Here is a 15,650-nt window from a genome sequence, read left to right as displayed (position 1 = left end):
TTAAATGATGTCATTTCCCTTGAATTTTTAGGTTTGTTGTGCTAATTTTTTTTTTTAAAAAAAAAACCTAAAATTTTCAAGTTGTAGCACCAAATAAAGGAACGTGATGCTAGGTGAATTATCCAATGTTTTTATTGAAATGCAAAGGCAGTAACTGTTAGAAAATTGAGTGTTACGAAATTTAGCAGCCACTAAGCTATAGAAGGTTAAGCTGTTATACCAGAGGTTTTTTATGTACATATTACAATAAGAGATGGTATTTTTGTCTGGCTATAGTATAATGAAAATCATTTCATTTCTTCATCCTTCTAAAACTATATCATGTACGTTGAAATTAAGAATTTATGGAGAAATGATCTTATCATAATATTATTAATTAAATTTTTGATAATTAATATTGACGAGAAAAAGGGCACTGATATTTATTTTGCAAGAAAAAAATTAATTTTAAATGATTGTGAATTAATAAGTAAACGTATTGCATTAGCGTGGAGCTAAGCGTAGGGACCAACACAGGCCGTGCTGGGATACCGCAAAACCTAAACTTGCTGCTCTGTAGCTCTAGCAAGCCCAACAAACCCAACCTTGTCAAACCCTTTGGAGCCTAAGATGTTCAATCTCTGTCCATAACTTGAATCCATTTCTTGCAAGAATCCAAACTGCGGTCCAAAACTGAGTTCCCCTTTTCTCCACGAAAAAGATCAAAACCCCAGCTGAACCTCACTCTCCGGCGGCCCCCGGATGTCTGATGAAGTAGGCTATGTGGTGGGCAACTCCCTTAAGGTACACTACTTTAAATCTCCCTTGTTTTCCCACCAAACACTGAACTCGCAAATGTTAACTCTCTTCAAACTCACTTGTCTCCCCAAAAAGACAAATTCTTTCTGTTCTAGTTCTTGTAATACTAGAAAGATTAATTATTTTGATCAGTTTCTGCCTCTTTTTGATAAAAAGATCGATTCTTTAAGCTATTTGAACTCAAATGAGAGGAGGAGAGTAGTTGTTGGGCTGTCTAGAATTATTAAACAAGGCCAAGGTTACATTTTGAAGGGATTTGCTAAAAACAATTGCCCTTATTTTTTAGTTAAGATAATGAAATCATTAGAATCTAGAGAAACTGCATTTGGGTTTTTTAAGTTTGCATTTCAAGATGATTCTGATGAAATGGTCAAGTCTTCTTGTGTCGCGGCACATGTTTTAGGTGCACAGAATCTCAAGTTCCTTGCTCAAGATGTGGTTTCTTGGGTTATTAGGAGAGTTGGGGTTGATAGGAGTAGGGAGGTAGTGGAGTTTATGTGGAAAAGGCATGCTGAATTTGAGTCGGATTTCTCAGTTCTCGATACGCTTATGCGGGGCTTTTTGAAAGTGGAAATGGGTTGTGAGGCATTGGAGATTGTGGGAAGGATGAGGGAGGTGGGTTTGAGGCCAAGTTCATCAGCAATTACAATTCTTTTTAAGTTGTTGCTTAGAATTGGTGATCATGGTAGTGTTTGGAAGTTGCTTAGGGGTATGATTCATCAAGGGCCTAGACCTTGCAATCGTAACTTTAATGCGGTGATTCTTGGTTTCTGTAGAAAAGGACATGTTAAAGTTGGGGAGAGTTTGTTGTGCGTGATGCAGAAGTTTAAGTGTCAACCAGATGTTTATGCGTATAACATTTTGATTAATGCATACTGTACAAGGGGACAGACTTTTGATGCACTTGGTTGGATGCGCTTCATGATCGATAATGGTTGTACACCGAGCTTGGTTACTTTTGGTACAGTCATAAATGCATTTTGCAATCAGGGAAATATGATGGAAGCAAGGAATCTTTTTGATGGGATGAAAGAGGCCGGTCACATTCCCAATGTTGTATGCTATAATACTTTGATGAATGGATATGTTAAGGCGAGGGACATTGGTCAGGCAAACATGCTTTATGAAGAAATGAAGAGCAAGGCTGTAGCTCCTGATTGTACAACTTTTAATATTCTGGTTGCAGGGCATTATAGATATGGAAGAGAGGAAGACCGTGACAGATTGTTGAGGGATTTGTCACAATCAGGCTCGCTCTCAATTAGTTCACTATATAATATTTGTGTTTCAGGCTTGTGTTGGGCTGGCTGGTTGGATGAGGCCATGAAATTTTTAGAGGATATGCTTGAGAAAGGAATAACTCCAACTGTAGTTGCTTTTAATTCAATAATAGCAGCTTATAGCAGGGCTGGCTTAGAAGAGAAAGCCTATAAAGCATATAGAATGATGGTTAAATTTGGTTTATTTCCTTCATCTTTGACATGCAGTTCACTAATCATGGGTTTATCCAAGTTGTGGAGGCTGCAAGAAGCGAGGGACCTTTTGTATGAGATGATAGTAGAAGGCCTTCCCATCAACAAAGCAGCTTTTACTCTGCTTTTGGATGGGTACTTCAGGATGGGGGATGTGGCAGGTGCTTATAGCCTGTGGAATGAGATGGAAGGGAGGGGGATACATCCTGATGCTGTTGCCTTTTCAGCCTTTATTAATGGTCTTTCTATAGTTGGTCTAGTGGATGAGGCATATGATGTATTTTTACAAATGTCAAAAAAAGGGTTCATGCCCAACAATTTTGTGTATAACTCTTTGATCCGTGGCTTTTGCAACAGTGGGAGGCTGCAGGAAGCATTGATGTTGGAGAGGGAGATGGCGCGAAAGGGTCTTCTTCCTGATATTTTTACTACCAATATAATCATTAACGGTCTCTGTAAAGAAGGCAGGATGAAGTCAGCAAGTGATGTATTTAGAAACATGCACCATACTGGGTTGATCCCTGATATTGTCACCTACAATACTTTGATTGATGGATACTGTAAAGCATTTGACACAGTTAGTACAGATGAAGTCGTGAATAAAATGTATGCCACTGGATGGGACCCAGATATCACTACTTATAATATTCGTCTTCATGGCTTATGTACTGGTCGGAAAATGAGTCGAGCTGTGATGATGCTGGAGGAGCTTATTTCAGCAGGTGTTGTTCCGGACACAGTAACATACAACACTGTTATGAATGGTGTTTGTACTGACGTACTGGAGCGCGCCATGATTGTAACTGCCAAATTGCTTAAGATGGCATTTGTTCCTAATGTCGTTACAGCCAATCTACTATTATCTCACTTTTGCAAGCAGGGAATGCCTGAAAAGACCATAATGTGGGGTCAGAAGTTGAATGAGATCTCCTTTGGTTTTGATGAGATTTCCATAAAATTAATGGATAGAGCCTACCGTAACATCCAAGATAATGTTGACGTTCCAAAACCACCACCTGAAAAGAGCCTGTTTCTGGATTTCCTCATGTACGTTACATATGATTATTTGAGCAGAAATAGTCTTAAAAAGAATGAAAATCAGGGTTCACTTAAACGGATGGAAATTGGTTATGGTGGATCCTGAAAGCTTGTTGGATGGGTTTCCAGGACTTCAGTTTTCGTGATGTGCTAAAACCTTGTGTGAAAGCAGAACCTGGTATGCCTTGTTGAAGATTACCCAGCTGCCTACACATTATAGTGGCAATGATTTTTTGAAGCACCATGCATAAGGAGACAGTAATCTTCTTTGGTTGATATGGTATTAGGTAAGCTGCTTTCTGCTCTTGGAAACTTGCATGATGTAGAAGGAGAGATACAAGAATAGGGTATAACCTAAAAGAAAACGTGGTTTACCCATCAGTCAATAGATCAGCTAGTATCAGGTAAAGCAGAGCAGCTGAAAATAATATGTTTTACCATCCTCATTTCTGAGGAAACTGTTCACTAAGTTGAATTCTGTTCATGGTGTAGAATTTCTTGATGATGCAACAGCATAAATGGTGGGATGAACAGACTAATGTGTAGGCTCTGTCGACAATTGGAATTAAGCATGCATCCATTGGCGTGGGGCCATAAGGGGAAAATTTAAAATCTTTGCAGATAAATCATGGCCTCTGAGTTCATTTCTTGGCGTGCACCTGCCAGTATTATAGTGCACATTCTTGTTCGAAGACTATCTGTGGAGGTAATGTGGGTTCTTCACATCAATTTTTTTATGATTCTTATGGTTGTCTCGGGGCTTTGGAGGGTATTATGAGGGAAAATTCATGGTTGAGGGTATTATACCTTCTCAGCCTCTTAATTAAGGACACATGGAAGCCAATCCCAACTAGTTTAGAATTTTGGCTTAGAAGATCGAGTTAAGTTGGTATGTATAAGTTTGAATTATTGTGCATCCGTTACAATTTGTAGCTTTGCCACATGGCCAAACTCGCTGCCGTATTTGTATCTTGCGTTAATAATTCCTGGCTTTTGAGCAGCACATTTTTCCTAATATTCTCTTTGCGAAGTAGATTTAGATCTGCTTCAAATCTGATTATTTTTGTGTGAAACAAGTATTGGGGCTTTGGGGTGGATGTTTACGAAGAGCTTTCAGCCATTGAGTCAAATTCATTTATCGGCTAAGGTTGAATCTTTTTCATTTTTTATAATTGGAAACAACAGAACATTTAACAGGGAAAGTTCCCTCTTTGCATTTTTTATCTATATCAGCAGTCATAGTGTTTAACCTCTGCCATAATATTCAAAATTTTGTTTCTGTTCTTGAGGAGATGCAGTGCATACTGCTGATATTTCCTTTTCAAGAATGAGTGAAAGAACCGCGAACAAATACAGATTTTTGTATAGTTGTGCACATTTCTCCTAAAGCTGGGTCTCGCACTTTCAGAACTTTTAACTGTGTACAGCCAAGCTCTAAAATCAGTCTAATGGTGAGGAAAAAAAGGGAACGGGGTGGTTATTGTTTTAATTTTTCTAAATATGTTTAAGATGATGACCATCCTCATCTTTTGTTACTGTTCACAGATGGCTTCCGACATTTGGATGCATCTTTCAGCTTTTTATGGTTTCGCTGCTGCTACATCTCAAGGCGAGAAAGTTGTAGTTGCATATCTTCTTCGCCACACCCCCGCTCTGTCCTCCTGTTCTCTCCATTCTTCTGTATTGAACTCTGTACTCTTGGACTTTGACACAATGCTTGGGATTCGAAGTAAATGACCACAGTTTCAGGATAGAGAATGGCAGTGAGGATCAGATACACAAGATAGTTAAATTTGGTTCGTCTAAAGATGATGCTTGCAGCTAAAGAAGTTTTGAGTTCACAGTGATGGTTTCTATCCACTCATGGGGTGTGATATTTGGATTGAAGAAATGGGTGTGGCCTCGTAAATTACAAGCTGATATCAAGAAATTATCGGAGCTCTTTACTCCAAAAAGATGAGTTTACCATGTTGCAAAATTCCAATGACTCGCAAGATGGATAGGGGCTAAAATCTGCCCCGTGCTCCTTGAAGACTTCTCCTCACTTGCAGAAGGTTTAGGCATTGATGTGTAGGAGACAAAACACTAACTTGGTGTTAATAAAATCATCTATCTGGATTATCCACACGCGCGCGCGCCCAAAAAAAAAACTCACTAGATATTGTGAGTCAAATAAAGTGAGAACTGATTTAAATCCATTTATCCTCTTCCCGATCTGCTTTATTTCCTTGGTAATTCACAAGTTTCTATACAAGTAGTCTGCTACAGAAGCCATGCAAAAAGCAAAAGACAATACTCTTCCACGCAATTTGCCTGCACACAGAAAAGGCCTGCCTCTTCAATTAAAACTACCATGACATATACTAGCATCATCATATTTTGAAACCAACTATTCACTTCCACATAAAAGTTGTTCGTGCGAGGTTCTTAACTAGTTAATCTAGTTAGCTTGGAATGAATCATCAGAACATACCAGTGCGCCAATATGCAATGCCAGCAATCAATTCAGGGTACTTTGGCCCTCTGCATGATCACAAATCTTCTTCTACTGGCACCGTCAACGTGCTCACTGAGTTTCGCCAGGTGTGCCATTCGCCGTTTCCAAGACTCAGAGACCTCTATATGATCCGGCTTCTTACTCGAGTCAATCAGGTCGTCATTTCCAGTGGCTTCAAAACTATTCTTTGAAGGGCTTCCTTCTGATGAATCTTGGATTATCTGTTCCAAGGTCTCTGCCACCTGACTCATCTTTGGTCGACCTTTTGCGCTCTTTAACAAACAACTGTCTGCTAACCTGGCAATCCTCCGAGCTGCACTCATAGAATACTGGTTTTCAAGTCGTGGATCCATTATCAAACCAAACTTTTTACTATCAGCAGGGAACTGCTTTACCCATTCCAATAACTTCTGCTCCACTTTCGGCCTGTTTCTTTCCAACGATCGCCTGCCCGTAAGAATCTCATATAGTACCACACCAAAGCTCCAAACATCACTTCTGGCTGTGAGATGCCCTGTCTCAATGTAATCTGGCGCAGCATATCCATATGTCCCAACTACCTGTCAGCATAAAAAGAATCCCATGAGAAGGATGCAGTCGGCATCTAACGCAACAAACAAATGTTCATGATACTTACTGCTGTTGAGACATGCGTTCGTCCAGCCATTGGTCCCTCCCTAGCAAGCCCAAAGTCTGAAAGCTTTGGTTTCAAATCTTCATCTAATAACACATTGGAAGTCTTGAAATCTCGATATATAACCTGCAGCATCAATTGCGAAAAGGAAGTAGAAAAAGGTAAAATATCGAAGCATAAACTAAAATCCAGAGGACCTGAACATAACATATTGCATGCCAAGTAGTGAATATGACAGATTAGATGAATATTTAACTACCACCATTACTTATGGGCAGAATCCAAGGACATTGAACTACAGATTTAGACAGAAGCAACCTGTTATCAAAAGTTTTAATGTTGCAACAATTGTTGCTTCATTCTTCTTACTGTTGTAAAAGGTTCCGAACTACAATCAAGCCACGGGAATCACATGATTTCAGTTCATAAGAAAGGTTCTTCTCTAAGATTTTCTAGCACAGGTAACATTCAGATGCCATAAAGCCTCGTAAAAGGAGGTTGATCCACCGGGGAGAGATTATAAGGTTCATTAACCAAATTTCAGTCCTCTGTGGAAATTCTATGAAGGAACCTACAAGCTCTCTGTTTGTATTCACATAAACAGCACTGATATATGCAGATGCGCGTGGGCACAAGTACTTATCAAGCATGTTTTAGACGAGAACCTGAACTTCCAACCCTTCATGTAGAAAAGCTAATCCTTGAGCTGCTCCAAGTATTATTTGTAATCTTGTCTTCCAGGGAAGCACAGGATATGCCTTGTTGAAAAGATGATCGTCTAAACTTTTGTTTCGCATAAACTCATACACAAGAAGTCTCTGGATACCTCTTTCGCCATCCACGGCACAGTATCCTAAAAGTTTGACAAGATTTGGATGCTCCAGAACACCAAGAAATTGAACTTCGGTCACCCATTGTTTATGACCCTATGAGAAACAGAAAAAATGAATAAGCAGTCACCACTTGAAGAATGAACTTATAAAAGATGATTACCAGAACATTAAAGTGAAATTTGAACTCAAGATGGACTTGTCACTAATATTCAATCCAATTGCATATATATATATATATATTCAACCTCAACAACGAAACAAAAAAATCTTATGCAAACTCCCAGGCTTAAAAGTCATACCTGGAAGCCATCTGCGTTAAGCTTCTTAATTGCAACAACAATAGGGTCACCTTCTCCACCAGCAGGCTTGATTGAACCTTTATAGACATTACCAAATCCACCTTCCCCAATCTTAAACAGCCTACTGAAACCATTAGTTGCATTTCTGAGCTCTGAGAAAGAAAAGACTCTCAGATTATGAGCCTTCTCTTCATACATTTCTGATATACCTCTCTGTGAAGTTTCTGAGCATGAAGACTTGATCATCCCATCACTAGTGCATAAAGAATCATCGGTCTTCGTTATACTTCGCTGTTTCAATTCCGGTGCTGATCTTCGTCCCCTGCTTCTTGATTTGTCCTTGAAGTAGTACTGAAAACACTTCATTTTTTTTGCAAAGTTGAATGAGTAGAACTAGTGGTAGGGATCTTGTTCAAATGCCAAATTTTTTGCCTGCCTTCAAAAGCTGATCTTGAAAGCACAAAGAACAAAATTCACACGATCAAGAGAAAAGGTATCAGCAAAGCTCCAAACTTCAGAATATCAACATGATATCAGAGTGAGATTGAGTAAATCCAGACAACCAAGAAAAAGATTCACAACAACAAATGAAAACACACAAAAAATGGTCAAAACTTAAAATCACGCGAACCAAAATAAGAAACAAGAAAACATGGGGAGAGAAGAGAAATTGGGAGGTTTCACGCATGAAGACAACATATGGAGTAAAAAGAAGTAAAAAGAGAAAACTAGAGATATAGACATGCAGATATTCAAATACTTTTACCAAATAATAGAGGTAGGACAGACTTCCATGGATTACTTTTCTTGCTTTGCTTCTATTACTTTTGTTGAATAAATAAGCCTCTTTTGGCTTCTCTTTTCCTCTCGATTTTGGTAAACCATGGAGAAGCTTCGATGAAACTTCAGAACCAATAGGGTTTCAAAGAAAATGAAAACTTTATTCTACGTTTTGTATCTGTTGGTAACGCTTTGAATTCTGAACCCTGAGAACTACTTTCAGTTTCAGGCAAAAAGCTTCCTCAGATTGACCTGTCTGGATTTCTATACACAACACAACTATGTATGGGGTCCATACTGAATTATTAAGTTGATGGACATCCCTTTAATGGTCAAAAGCCTGGTTAATCAACAACTTCTGGTTATAAACAAAAAATTAAAAAAAAAATGGAGCCTTATATTATGTGTCCTAATTCGATTCGAAAAGGATTTGTTTTTAATGGAGAGATTTAGCAAGATTAGAATAAAAAATTGCTAAAAACTATATTTTTCTTGAGAAAAATTATCAAGAATATTCGAAAATCTGTTTTATCTTAAATATAAGGTTGTGTACATCTTCAAGAAGACTTTCTGCTCGTTAAGATTTAAGATCTTTATGAAGAGAATTGGAACTAAGAAATCCTCAAAGGGATGAGGTGAGAATTCAAGAATGAAAAAACAAAGACAAACTCATTGCATCCCAAAACCCATTTGGACCAACACGTATATGTGTTAGATGTTTTTAAAAAATATATTAAATAATTTTTTATATTTTTAATAGTGGATAAAAAAATCATAAAAAAATCTAAAAATATTCATTTGATGTTTTTTAAATAAAAATTGAAAATTATTTTGTTGGGACTAAAAGAAACAATCGGCACCATGCATGAATCAATTAAATGGGTATGAAACAATTTTACCCACAGAACCACCAAATTAGTCATCCAGGGAAAATCTTCTAGTTGGGAAGTGACAATGGACAAGAGAGAGTACTTAATGAGGTCATTCTGTAAGAAAAACTTCAAACTAACTATTATAGTTTTGAAAAAATAAACAAGGCAAAGATAGAAGGTGTGGATCTACATGGACTTTAAACCTCGATTCCACCTACTTTTTTGTAAGATATACCTGGAAGAACTCGTCCATGCGAGATGGAAGTATTCGAGTTCTGTCACTGTTAAGAAAATGTCGAGAGCCCATTAGATAGAGGCATAGAGCATGAGATTGACTTGAGATCATTCTACAAGCAATAGACAGAACAGACAGCATCTCTCAGTGTCCCCATGCCCATGGTCAACAACGTTTCTTGCTGGCAGAGCAATGCTAAATTATGCACCAAGTCTTTTTCTATTAATTATGTTGATCGAGTTGACAATTTAGTTCCATAGGCACCAGAAGTTTTTTTTCTTAAAAAAGAAGAAGAAGCAAAACCCTTCACGAAATGTATGGCTCATCTCTCTCTAGTAAGAGTATATAAGCTCGATGTTACTCTTGTAGAGAGAGAATGATGAGAACGCTATCTCTTTGAAGATTGGTCTGGATTGTTTAAAAAGTTGATGAATATACAGTAAATCACTTATTATGTGTTTAATTCGTGTGTTTGTAATCGGGAAAAAGGGCTAAGCTTCAAGCTCGAGCTCCATTTTTCTCAGTTTAATTGTTACTAATTAATGCCTTGTCTCGTCTAGAATAATTAATAAAAACAAAACGCTTGAAAAAAAGAAGATTGAGATCTTGGACTCTAGTTAACAAATCATATAATAATTAATAATGCATGGAAATATGATTCAACCAAGTTGTACGTAGTGTTCATTCAAAGACTTTTTTTTATTATTATTTTATTTACGTGGGTGTCCGGGCCAGCTTGCGCGCACCACGACTAATCCCACGGCCCACTGAACACCCTGCAAACCCAGTGGGCATGTAAGGCACTGCGGGGGTGACAGGCGTGCACATGAAGACTCGAACCCAGGAGCAGCAGGAGAAGACAAGCCCCTCCTACCGCCAGGCCAAGACCCTCTGTGCGTTCATTCAAAGACTTTAATCCATGTATAGGTTGTTGGGTTGGCTGAAGATTCAAAGAGAAATCGAAGAAAAATGATCCCAACAAGAAGAACCCAAATTGTAGTTTTATTACTAATTAAGTTCTTTTAAAATTTGTATGCCACACAAAAAGGGATCTTTAAATAGGTCTCAGGCAGGGAATGATAAATTAGAAAGAAGAAATAACATAAAATCTAAAATTAAGCTAAAAATATATATATAAAAATAAAAATAACAAAGACAAATAAAATAGTATCCATAGTTCTAGTTTGAAGGCTTTTCGAGGTAATTTGACAAAGCCAATTGAATATTAATCAAATTTCTTAATCAAATTTTAACAAGATCTAATAAATAAATAGAAAATCATGGCTTTTTTCATCTAGCTAGTTGTCTAACAAAAAAAATATTAATTTAAAGTAAAAAAAATTAAATTTTTTTAAAACACTTTTAAAATGCAAAAACAAATAAGTTAAAAATATTAATTTATCTACTCTCTACTGTTCCAACTAAGATCCATCTCTCTCTATTATGCACACCCACAAGATTCAAACCATAGAGAGAAATAAAAACCCTAACAATAATGAAATCAACGAACTTGAGTTCGAATTTCTCGTTTCTCATAAATGGATTCGACTAGAAGGAAATAAATGTTGCTGGGCCATCGTGAAGATTGTAGAGATTTTCTTGGTATGCTGTGAATGTTTGAAGAGAAAAGGCAGTGGTCATTGTAGTTGTTGTTGTGGGTGTGACCAAGAAGGGGGATTGGGCATGGAGTTGACGATGGATTGAGATAGCGGTTTCGTGGGTGTTTGAAGACGGTGGCTACTTGGGTCTCGTCATTTTGACCACTTTAAGTTTATGATTAAGTTAATTGGAGAAGGGCAAAACTCATGTATTATTGGATTGCGATTATATAAGCTTCACTAGATTATTGGCAAAAAAAATTTAACATGAAAAAATATCTAGATGCTATCAACATTTATTTTCAAATTTTTTTTTTTTTAAAACCATGCGGGGATTGGTCTGATATTACTTGGTTAATTTGAGATGACTAATAAAAATATAATTTCACTCAAAATAAATATTCAAGATGATATATGTTTTATAAATATTAAGATGATAATATATTTGATTAATTTGGGTCAATCCGGGTTAACTTATCAATCTACATATTAGAAGATGAGATCATGATAACCTCATATAAAACAAATCAAAATAAGTTATGAAGCCTAATTTTCAATCAACTTAATATTGAAGGATGAAATTAAAAAAAAATAGTTAAAAAAGGATAAAAAATGACTTGAGTCAATCCGTCAAAACTGCAACTCGGGTCATGATTCTAAGATAACTTAATAGAAAGAAAACTAAGACAAATTATGAATCACAATCCTCAATAAAACTAATGCTGAATGACGTAATTGAAATTAAAAAATTGAATAAAAGTGAAACAAAAAACGACTCGAGTCAACCCGGATTAACATGTCAAACTCGTGACCTGAGTCATGATATAGGGATAAACTCATAAAAAGCAAACCAACACAAATCACGAAACCTAATTCTCAATTAACCTAATGTTCAATGATTAAATTTAAAGAAAAAATCAATTAGGAAAAGGAGAAAAAAAACTCAAGTCAACCGATCAAACTCATGATTTAAATCATGAGATTGTAATGATCTCATAAGAAGTAAATTAAAATAAATTATAAAGTGTGATCCTCAATAAATCTAATGTTGAAGAATGTAATTAAAATTGAAAAAAAAAACATAGATTGAGAAAAGAAAAGAAAAAAGAAAAACAAAACACCATTCAAGAGAATAGTGTTTTATAAGGAGGAGTATAGTAAAACCCCCCCTCCTCTTTTATATTTTTGTTAACTATATTATTGACTTGCGTTGTGAAGTGGGTCGGGTCAAGCTCTTCTTAAACATAAAAAAAAAATGTTGCTAATGTTCCTTTTCTGGTGGAAATTTTTTTTTTTTTAATTGTGTGAGAGTTGATCCAATATGACTCAAATGACTTTGCAGGTCCAAAAGCAACCCGAATAATCTGTAAAAATATAATTTGACTAAAAAAATTCAAAATGATATTTTTCTTTAATATTAAGATAACAATATAGTGAATTGACTTGGATCAACCTAAGTTAAAATATCAAATCTACGACACGGGTTATGAGACTATTATAACCCCATAGAAAACAAATTAAAATAAGTTATAAAGCTTTATTTCCAATCAACCTAATATTTAAGGATGAAATTGAAATAAAAAGAGAAATCAATTAAAAAAAAGAATCTAAAAAAGCAGCTTGAGTTGACTCGTGAAACTCGCGACTATTTTCATAAAATCAAGATAACCCCATAAAAAATAAATCAAAACAAATCAGTAAGTTTAATTATCAATTAGCCCAATAACGTAAAAAAACAACATGACTCAATCTATCAAACATATGACCCGAGTCATGAGATCGATAACCTCATGAAAAGAAAATAAAATAAAATAAACTAATTTAACCAAAGTTAACATTCAAATATACGACTTTGATCATGAGACTAGGGTAATACTATAAAAAACAAATCAAAATAAATTATAAAGTTTAATTTTCAATTGACCATGTTGAGCTTGATATTGAAAAACAAAAAAAAATCAAAAAAACATAAATCTAATATTAAATAGTAATAAAAAATATTGATTGAAAAAAAAACACCTTGGGGGAGGAGAGGTCTCCTCCTTTTAGTTTTTTTTTTCTTTTGTTAATTAATGATAATAATAATAATAATACGTAGTCGACACTGTTCATTGGCAACTGTTGTCAGCCGATATTATCCCAAAAATTAAGGAACGATATTGGACAATTACAAGGAGGGCATGCATGTACCGGTCAAACAAGGGCAGGACAGAGAGGAATAATTACAGCTGTTTATTTAGCATTTTTCAACAAATAAAGCAAAGATTAGAGCCTAATATATCAATTAATTTGACTAACTCTTGTAATGTTGATGTTAACACCTCTCCTACCTCTATCACCAAGATCAGCTATCCATCGACGGTCCAAGCTCTCTCTTAATGGTCAAATTAAGATTTAATAAAATAAATTATTGTGAATGCTATTTCTTGAGAATGAAGAGGTCAGAGAGGAAATAAAATTTTACCTCGCCAACCCATTAAATTAACAGCCATGTAAAATATTTGAAAGGTCAACTTCAAGATTTTAAAAACTGTACGTGACAGAGAGCAAAATGCTAAACTGCGATTTAATAGTTAGATATATTTCGTTATCAGTCACGGGTGCCCAAGAAAACTGGCCGAGTCCTTTTGCTAGCTGCACATATTAGACCCAAAAAAAAAAATGGACATGTTAAATATTAATCTCATTTAAAAACTTAAGGTTAGATGAGGTTTTTATATTATTCTTTGGATAATATTTTAAAAATAATTTTATATTATTTTTTAATATAATCTTGATAAAATTCATTTGAGCTTAAAACTTTGTATATGAGCTGTGAATTTTAAACTCGTGATCGTTTGGTTAATAAAATTCTGATATTTTATTAAAAAATCATCTCAATTTAATAAAATGAAATATTAAATAAGATCTCAAGAATCATCTCAGCTTACTCCAGTGTTCTCGAGGACTTGTTAGATATTTATCATCCAAATCGTTAGATTTTATATTAAATTTAAATAATGTATATATTATTATTAAAAAATAAAATGAAAGTTGGATTTCAACTAGGAATTATTATCGTTATGATGGGTTTAATTTATTTTCATGTGAGAGGAGGAAATACTCGATCGTCATGTGTAACGTGAGGAGAGGGAATTGATAGCAATTGTATTTCATATCATGAAACAAGCAACAGCTAGCTGAGTGAGTGCTGCCCTGTTCTTGTTGGCGACTCCATCGATTATGCTTGAGTTCGAGCAGAAGATATCGGACACCTAGGCGGTGCCGTCCACTCCATGACCGTCTATGCCATTGTTTTCACGGCACTTTGAATATTTGAGAGCGCCGATGATCACGATAATATATACCGAATAATTGACTAGCACCATTGGCAGTCAATACTTGGCAATGGTGTCGTGCAGTTTAATTTCCAATTCTCGCAGGCAGCTCCGAAGAGGGAGTCTCTGAGCTCATCATATATTTTGACCAGGTAGAAAAATATATGGTATGATGAGATGATTATAATTACAAACTGAATTGAACTAGTTGACGATGGAGAACGGAAGTTGGATATTCCCTTACTGTCACATGCACGTGTAAAGACATCGATGCAAGTGAGAAAGAAAATGAAGGAGACTCTTTTTACTAGAAATTGTGATCATCTTGCTACTCCTGGGCTCATGGTTGTTTGTACAGCCATGAGCCTTGTAAACTAGCACGAAGAGGAGAGTGGAGACATCGATCTCTTTGCTAGAAATTGATTCCGAGATAAGTGTCTGAAATTGTAAGAATGATCTATGTGTTTCTTCCTATAAGAGATCCCTAGCTGAAACTATAGAAAAATTGATATATATTTTTTTTCTCTTCATCGCCCTCCTTTTAATTAATTCCAGTTTTAGCATTCGAGAGAAAAACAAATTAATTTAAGATTTTCTCCACTTACTCTTAAATCCCTTGTTCCCTCTAGACACATGTATTGTGAGTTAAAAAAAAAAAAAGTAGCGTAGAGAAAAGGAGTAATGCTAACTTCTACGAGATTTTCTCCAAAATTAGTGTATTGAATGAGTAATATTTTAATTTCATCAAGAAACTACTAAAATGGTATCGAATTATTCAAAATCTGTAAATATTGAGACGGAAAAATGAAATGATGCGATACAATTTATCTAGTCGACTCGACTAATGAGGGATTGAAGCTTAATTTATTAGTCTTATTTAAGTTGTATTAACAGAGAAAAGGTTTGATGCTTTCCCAGATGTAGGGTTTCGATTTTGACGAGCGAGTAGGCCATTGTGAGGTGCGAGGGAGTCAAGATCTCCACGCCATTCGGTGAAGCCAACAGGAAGACATGAACTGGGAGAGAGACGAAAGGATGTCCTCGCCGTCCCTTGAATTTATTAAACAAAAAGCTCCTGTAGCTCGGAGAATGAAGCGTGACGGACATTCGAGAATTAGGCTTTTATCAAACCAAAATATGCTTCATTTTTCAAGGCTTGCAATTTTCGATGACCATGTATGTATGTCCAAAAAGAGAATCACTTTATTAGATATTATAGGTCTCCTGTGCCTCCACATGACCTCCTTCTTCACTCTCACTTGAAATCTTATTTAATG

The 15,650-nt window shown here is 35.8% G+C and overlaps 2 protein-coding genes across 6 annotated transcripts; one reads left to right on the top strand and one right to left on the bottom strand.

Annotated features, from left to right (window-relative positions):
* Positions 1–417: 417 nt before the first annotated feature.
* Positions 418–5,513, top strand: LOC18105108 (pentatricopeptide repeat-containing protein At1g09900). Of its 3 annotated transcripts, XM_024585086.2 has the most exons (4): positions 418–3,712; positions 3,801–4,014; positions 4,607–4,759; positions 4,854–5,513. In XM_024585086.2, exon 1 carries the CDS (start codon positions 742–744, stop codon positions 3,412–3,414), a length of 2,673 nt encoding a protein of 890 aa, XP_024440854.1. In that variant the 5' UTR covers positions 418–741; the 3' UTR covers positions 3,415–3,712; positions 3,801–4,014; positions 4,607–4,759; positions 4,854–5,513. The 3 variants fall into 3 exon arrangements, with proteins under 3 accessions (XP_024440854.1, XP_006375195.2, XP_024440853.1); XM_006375133.3 differs by lacking the exon at positions 4,607–4,759; XM_024585085.2 differs by having other exon boundaries at positions 4,607–5,513.
* Positions 5,497–8,684, bottom strand: LOC18105107 (probable serine/threonine-protein kinase PBL19). Of its 3 annotated transcripts, none has more exons than XM_052447005.1 (5): positions 8,338–8,684; positions 7,572–8,021; positions 7,105–7,365; positions 6,443–6,565; positions 5,497–6,365 (listed from the first exon to the last, which is right to left on the bottom strand). In XM_052447005.1, the coding sequence occupies exons 2-5, from the start codon at positions 7,935–7,937 to the stop codon at positions 5,814–5,816; spliced, it is 1,302 nt and encodes a 433-aa protein (XP_052302965.1). In that variant the 5' UTR covers positions 7,938–8,021; positions 8,338–8,684; the 3' UTR covers positions 5,497–5,813. The 3 variants fall into 3 exon arrangements, with proteins under 3 accessions (XP_052302965.1, XP_052302964.1, XP_052302966.1); XM_052447004.1 differs by having other exon boundaries at positions 7,572–8,016; XM_052447006.1 differs by lacking the exon at positions 8,338–8,684 and having other exon boundaries at positions 5,497–5,621; positions 5,782–6,365; positions 7,572–8,318.
* Positions 8,685–15,650: the final 6,966 nt, after the last annotated feature.

This window comes from Populus trichocarpa, chromosome 14, assembly GCF_000002775.5.
Source record: "Populus trichocarpa isolate Nisqually-1 chromosome 14, P.trichocarpa_v4.1, whole genome shotgun sequence".
In the NCBI taxonomy this organism is placed as follows: domain Eukaryota; kingdom Viridiplantae; phylum Streptophyta; class Magnoliopsida; order Malpighiales; family Salicaceae; genus Populus; species Populus trichocarpa.
The sequence above is the reverse complement of the archived record's forward strand: the minus strand, read 5'-3'. Positions and strand labels throughout refer to the sequence as shown.